This window comes from Cucumis melo, chromosome 1 (genome assembly GCF_025177605.1).
Source record: "Cucumis melo cultivar AY chromosome 1, USDA_Cmelo_AY_1.0, whole genome shotgun sequence".
Lineage (NCBI taxonomy): Eukaryota > Viridiplantae > Streptophyta > Magnoliopsida > Cucurbitales > Cucurbitaceae > Cucumis > Cucumis melo.
The window spans coordinates 24,638,605-24,645,524 of NC_066857.1; the positions used below are offsets into that span (position 1 = coordinate 24,638,605).

At 31.2% G+C, this 6,920-nt stretch overlaps 1 protein-coding gene and 1 long non-coding RNA gene across 2 annotated transcripts; one reads left to right on the top strand and one right to left on the bottom strand.

Annotated features, from left to right (window-relative positions):
• Positions 1-800: 800 nt before the first annotated feature.
• Positions 801-2,614, top strand: LOC103497537 (protein DJ-1 homolog B-like). The gene is made up of 4 exons (XM_008459754.3): positions 801-920; positions 1,498-1,698; positions 1,769-1,909; positions 2,534-2,614. Exons 2-4 carry the CDS (start codon positions 1,531-1,533, stop codon positions 2,612-2,614), a joined length of 390 nt encoding a protein of 129 aa, XP_008457976.1. The 5' UTR covers positions 801-920; positions 1,498-1,530.
• A 2,083-nt stretch (positions 2,615-4,697) lies between these two features.
• Positions 4,698-6,694, bottom strand: LOC127144200 (uncharacterized). Its single transcript, XR_007815767.1, has 4 exons — positions 6,635-6,694; positions 5,421-5,479; positions 5,150-5,231; positions 4,698-4,787 (listed from the first exon to the last, which is right to left on the bottom strand). It is a non-coding gene; the product is annotated as an uncharacterized LOC127144200 (long non-coding RNA).
• Between the last annotated feature and the right edge of the window lie 226 nt (positions 6,695-6,920).

Below are 6,920 nucleotides of genomic sequence, written 5' to 3' on the forward strand. Positions count from 1 at the left end.
TTGCTCTAAAATCCTAGATCCTACTTCTAATTTTGCCTTAGCTTTGTTAATTTTTCCATTCTTTTGCTTAGATCTCGTTCTCAGTTTTGTAAAAAAAAAAAATAGAGGATCTCTCGATGCACAAATATAGTGTCAGGAGATCCATTAATATCTCTCTACACTTTATTTCGTGCATCGAGAGATGTCAAGGGATCTCCTGACGTTATATTTTGTGCACTGGGAGATCCTCTACCAGCTAATTTTTTCTAACTCGATCACGACACGAATTTATGTGTCGAAAAAGGATTTTCTGATGCTTTTTCATATATCTCCCGACACCTTTGTGCATCGGGAGACCTCCTTTTCTTGTAGTGTTTTCCAACGCAACCCTAAACATTGGATCCCAAAGTAATAATTTAAAATTGAGTAGTGCATTAAATAGTGTTCTTAAGAAGCATAAGAGGACAAACCCTTAAACTTAAACACTGCTACAAAATTGGATTTACTTGACGCTTTTATAATTGATATACTCGACAGTTTTTATAACATAAAAAAGCGTCAAGAATAAGAAATAGTGAAAAAATCTATAATTTTTGTTTTTTTTTGTTTTAAATACTTGACAGGTTAAAATTGTCGAGATTATTTTTAATTACTTGACATTTTTAAATGTCAAGTAATATATATTTTTCAATATTTTAATTAAATTTTTTCTTGTTTTAATTTTATAACTTTCACAAATTTCCTCTTTTCCCCCAAATTTTGTAAAAGAACCCTAACTTCCCCCATCATATTTCTCTTCTCGATCGCAAGCCCCCATTCATTGCAAGTCGTCGCTGAAGACGTTGAGTTCGTCTGCCGCTGAAGATTTGGTGTGTTCGTCCGCTGTCGTTCAAAACAGGTTCGTCCGCCGCCGCAACAAGTTCATCTGTCACCATTCACATGTTCGTATTGTACATTTTTATGGCCTTTTAGTTTCAATTTTTGGGTACTTTAAAATCAGAAAAGTGTTTGTTATATTTTAGGATCCATTGAAATGTTTGAAAATCTCCTGTTCTTATAAGAACTCTTCAGGTTTGGTGTTCACGATCTATTGCGATTATATTAAATTTTCTTTACTTGAAGCTAATGGAATGAGATGACCTGTTAATTCAATGGTATTTTGTGGAATTATGTTTGTACTTGGTAAGAGTCATTTATGGCTTAGCTCCTAGAATTTTGATTGGCATTTACTTGTGAAAATCTCTTTAATTCAATTTTATCTACGTCATTGGAACCCCAATGATTCATGAAGTTCTTCATCTTTACCCATTCCAAGATTAATGTTTCTTCACTTGTTCGAATTTATTTGGTAGACTTAAACATCTTAGCGCCACATGTTAAATATGTTTTAAAACGATAATTTCATTTCAATCTATTACCTCAAGCAAACCCTATGATTCCAACTAAATGATAGGCCTCTTTTAATTTGAAATTAGAATTACCAGGTGATAGTGAGTAATATTCATACTTTGCTTTCAGATTCTCGTACCTATTGCTAATGGTACTGAGGAAATGGAGGCTGTTATGATCATTGACATTCTTCAAAGAGCTAAAGGGAAAGTGGTGGTGGCTTCTGTTGAGGACACACTAGAGATTCTTGCATCACGAAAAGTTAAACTGGAGGCAGATTTACTTCTTAACGGAGCTGCTGAACAGTCATACGATCTAATTGTTTTGCCTGTAAATTTAAATATTTGGATTGTATGTATTAACGATTAAGTTGAACTAATTTTGTCCTACATGTTTGCAGGGAGGGCTTGGTGGCGCAGAAGCATTTGCAAAATCTGAAAAACTGATTAATTTGCTAAAAAAGCAGAGAGAATCAAACAGACCCTATGGAGCAATATGTGCATCCCCAGCTTTGGTCTTAGAACCTCACGGCTTGCTAAAGGTATCATCTGAACATATTTTCAATTACTTTTTTCTCCTGATTACGGCCATCTACACTAAGATCACACCAAATTGAAAATAATAAATCTCATACTGCACAATTTTAACTGAACCAAAGTGTGCATCGCTTGTAATCAATCAACCATCGGTTTCATGCTTTTTCATACAATCGTGAGCTCAGAAAATTGCATGATAAAATTTTTAAAATGAGACACTGAAATCGTTATCATCTATTCTCATTCAGACTTTATTAAAAAAATAGGCGGTTAACCATGGTACGCAATGATTTGTTGGAGAGTGAAGGAGATTGCCATGATTTTGGCTGTGGCAGATAGCTTTAGACGAAATGTTTTGTTTGATCTGTGTAATTTGTGTATGCGTAAACATTAGGGGCTCATTTTTCATGATCTGTTTCTCACATTTAGGCTGTGATATTTTTGCATTTTCCATGATTTTGGTTGTGATGTTCTGCATTTTACATTGTGCAAAACTTAAGTCGAAAACATTGTACCTTTCTATAAGTCTTATAAAGTTTAGCAATGTTGTGTTTAAATGATTGTTTGAATTATTTTATACACTTCAAGTAATCAAAGTATTAACTTCAATATTTTGGGTTTCATATCAGATTGATAGAAGGAGCGTATACCAATTTGAGTTGGATGAAGTGCGAATGGAGCGTATTGATTTTTTGGGTGGCCACATGTAATTATGGTGATAGTTAAGTTCTTTTGGGTTAGATAGACAAGTTTTGTTGATACTGGATATAGGCGAACTAGTTTTGTTGATATTTTGTTGATACTAGATGTAGGTGAGAAAGATAATTTTTGATATGGTACACTTTTCAGGCTACACATATATTTTGTTTATATCGACATAAATGTAAAGCTTAGACTCTTGTTAGAAAGTTTGGACACTGCACGTGTATATTTTGTAATAAGTATGTAATGACCAACTTATATATGTATGGTTCATTGGTATATATATATATATATATATATATATATACAATTTCTTCGATGGAAAGTTTGAGTTGATTTCAATTTTAATGTGTATTTTAATATTGTTGGACTTCAAAATAGGTGCAAGATAAATTATATGGATGTTTTTAAATATATAATTTTTCATTTGAAAAAAAAACTTGACATCACAAATACTTGACATGTAAAAACTGTCAAAAACAAAACCCTCTTATTCTTGAGACTGGATTACTTGACGCATAAAAACTTTCAAGAAATCTTATATACTTGACAAATACTTGACAGGTAAAAGGTGTCAAGTAAACCCAATTTTGTAGTAGCGAAAACATAAAGATCAAACATGAACATCTAAAGAAAACCACAGAACATATATTTGAAGGCATGCTACAAAACAGTTCAAGCTTATGTAGATTAAACCATTGATACAAAGAAAAAAACAAATGTAAGAGTTTGATCAGCCTGTGGTTCATTTGAGTGAAAGTGTAAAAAGGACAAGAAGTGACAACAACATGACTCAACAAGGTGTCTGAAATTAATAAATGATTTTTTTTTTCTAAAACATACAAACTTCAATTGAAAAGATAAACGCAGTGGATACAGGTAAAAACTTGCAAGCTCATTGTGGGCTCCTTGAGATTGATCTTTGTCTCTACATTTTTAGCCAAACTCACAATAACCCAAAATCCATCACTTCTTTTTTGAACCATATTTTACTTTTCTTGGGAAAGAAAGAAATCATCTAAGTGTAAAAGAAAATCCAATCTACGCAAATTTTCAACTTTAAAATTTTGGTTCTAAATTAATACAAAAGTGATATTATTCCTCTAAGCTATTGACCACAGGAAAAGAGAAAATAAAGGTTTTGTAAAACATGTTTGATTTGACTTTTATATATCTCTTCTTTTTTTAAGGATATTACTTTAATAAAAAGTTATGACTCAGCAATCAAATTAAAAAATTTATTAAAAATAAATATCATTGAAAAGTGACAAAATGGTACATCTACGATTGTGAATTGTATATCCATTGTTTTATATGTTAGTTTTACATAATAAAAGCTTTGAACCACGTGGATTCAATTGTTACATTTTTTCTAGAAGTTTTAAGATGAAGTATATGGACTTTTTTTTTTTGCTAGTACTACAATTTTGAATGAATAATACACTTATGGACACTCACAAGATATTTCACTAGTAGAAAAATAGCCTACGATGACAGTTAAATGTTGTCATTAAAAGCTTTTGTGACAGTTTTTTACAGTCATTGATGCGGCAGTCATGGAAAGTATTTTATGACAGTTCTCCAAACTGTTACGAAATGTGGTTTTTCATGACATAAAATAAATGTCACGAATTTGATATCTTATGACAAATTATAACTGTCATTATTTATTTTCGATGACAGTTAAGAATTATCATTGTTTATATTTTATGTCATCGGATAACTGTCATTGTTAATATTATATGATAGATATTAAATGTCATTATTTATCTTTTATGACACTTATTAACTGTCATCATTTCACTTTCCATGACATTAATTAACTGTCAATAAAACTTTTTCGATGACAATTTTTTTTTTTACATTTAAATGTCATAATTTTGTTTTTAGTCACTTTTTTTCTTGCACTATTTTTTATTGAATTCTGTTTTTCATGTTGCTCTGCCATTACACAGACCAATACAATCACATATGGAAAGAAACGGTAAACACTTTAATATAAAGAAACATACACTTTATAATATCGCTTTAAGTGTTGGTACATACATGGTTTGTTACAAACAAGTTATTTAAATAACTACATTTAAACCAGAAATTTTCTTACCAAACCCACAAAAATGCCTATACATCAATAAATTGTCGCAAATATGGCTTCGTTGCTCCAATGGATTCTAGCAAAACCTAGTAAGAAAATAAAATGAAACAAAATTGATTCGACAATACAACATATTCACTTCAACAACACAGCACATAAACACTTCCACAAAACATTTACATTTAAAAATGACAACCCTACAACCAGGCTAATAGTTATAGATGCAATGAATTTATCAAGGTAATTTGAAGAAAGCCACCAAGAAACAAATGAAACCCCACTTAATAAAATCCAAAAATAATAAACCGAGATCGAAAAATGAAAAAAAATGAGAAGCAAATGAAGAAAGCAAATGAAGCAAACAAAAAAAATATTTGATCCATAACATTCCACCACATGGAAGCAAATGAAGAAAGTATTAAGAACAAAGAGAAAGTGAAGAGCTTACTTCTTCTATTGCAGACAACATATGAAGAAAGAGTTGCAGCAAGAGATCAACTGCAGAAGGAAACAATGTGTGCCAAGGAGTACTGGAACCAACATGAAAAATGATGGTCGTTGTCAAGTTACTATGATATTGTAAAAGGAGAAGGAAACAATAATGCCAATCCTACTATGATATTATGTACATAACTAAAAAAATACTATTGGAAAAAAAATTGAATAGGAAGGTTTCACCATCAACACACTGTTTAAGTGCAGATAATGGTTAGTATCACCTTAAGAAATGAGTCAAAAGCTGATATCTACCACACAACCTTGTGCTTGAAAATCATTACTGCTGAAAAAAAACACAGCATTCTATTAGACATTGTTAATACTCAATAATATTCCATTTCACATCAGCAAAAATGTAATACTGGCATATAAAAACAATAAAAGCGCTTTAAAAAGGGCAAAAAAAAAAAAACCTGGAGCAAATTCTTGACAAGGTTCAATTAACTAACCTTATACCCCTAACCCCCATACATGATTTATAAAACTCACGAGCTGGTTCAATTAACTAACCTTATACCCCTAACCCCATACTAGAGAATACCTAACAATTTCTTAAAGAAATGTGAAAATCATAGTATGGACATTTTGGGAGGAAATGAACATAAATTTCAAGAGTAGAAAACTAAAAACTAAACCTTTATCAAATGGGACCAAAAGTTTATCTACCAATAATTATTTAATGAACTTAACATGATTTAATATTTGGAATGTTAGAAAAAAGTGGGCAAGGAATGATCTCTTAATAGGACAGATACAACAAAACAAATGCCAGATTTGCAAAGAAAAGATTCCAAAAGTTTCTACATCCAAAAATCACAAGGCAAGATACAGATTCTAGAACCAAAGAAGAGGGTGTACACATTGCTAACTAAGTCATAAACAATAATTAAGTATCTGAAAACCAAAATTCAAAATAGGTTTTTTAATCAAAAAGTTGAAAATGTAAGACTCTTAATTCCGTTACAAATTTTTTAGTTCAACTATATCGGGAATGGATTTTCATATCACTTAACCTGTGCGATATATCTTATACTTCATTGTTTGAGTTTTATACCATTGTTTGAGAAGTTTTATACAACAAGATGAATTTCATTGTTTGAGAAGTTGCAAAAGAAGCTCAAATAATGATATCAGGAACAGCTACACACAACAAAAGTTAATTAGGTCATCAAACTCGAAGGTTAATAATGCTAATAAGCAACAAAGTGACATAAGGATATGAATCACAAGCCCCTTGCCCCACATTAAGCAGTAAAAATAAAACCACTTTCATATTCTTTTTTTTTAACAAGGAAACAAAATGCAGAACTCTGATATTTATAACATAAGTTCAATAATTGATCCATTCAAAATTTTGGAAATAAACAAACATTATCTTTTACTCAGGCTTGCTATTCGAAAGACAATCAAAAGCTTACTACTCTTCTTAGCTTACAGCATAGAGAGATCAACGTTTGCCACCGCAACCGCCAAGCTTTAATCCTTTGGATGCAGCTCCCCTACCAAGGTTACCTAAACCCAAACAAAATAGGAAATGCAATGGAAGTCTAAACTCTGAGGTTTTGTGGGTGATGCCACTGCCAAGTAGAAATAGAGACTAATAAAAAATGATCAAGCAACATCAGTTTTACTTAATTAGCATCAAATTTTATTTCTTGATTAAAAATCATCCAAAAGGCCCCTTTAGAGTTTTTAGTTACACTATTTTAAGCTTTGCAGTT

Coding starts and splice junctions, on each gene's coding strand:
- LOC103497537 (XM_008459754.3), top strand. CDS start 1,531: ATGGAGGCTGTTATGATCATTGACATTCTTCAAAGAGCTAAAGGGAAA. Junction 1,699..1,768: donor ACGATCTAATTGTTTTGCCT/GTAAATTTAAAT, acceptor ACATGTTTGCAG/GGAGGGCTTGGTGGCGCAGA. Junction 1,910..2,533: donor AACCTCACGGCTTGCTAAAG/GTATCATCTGAA, acceptor GTTTCATATCAG/ATTGATAGAAGGAGCGTATA.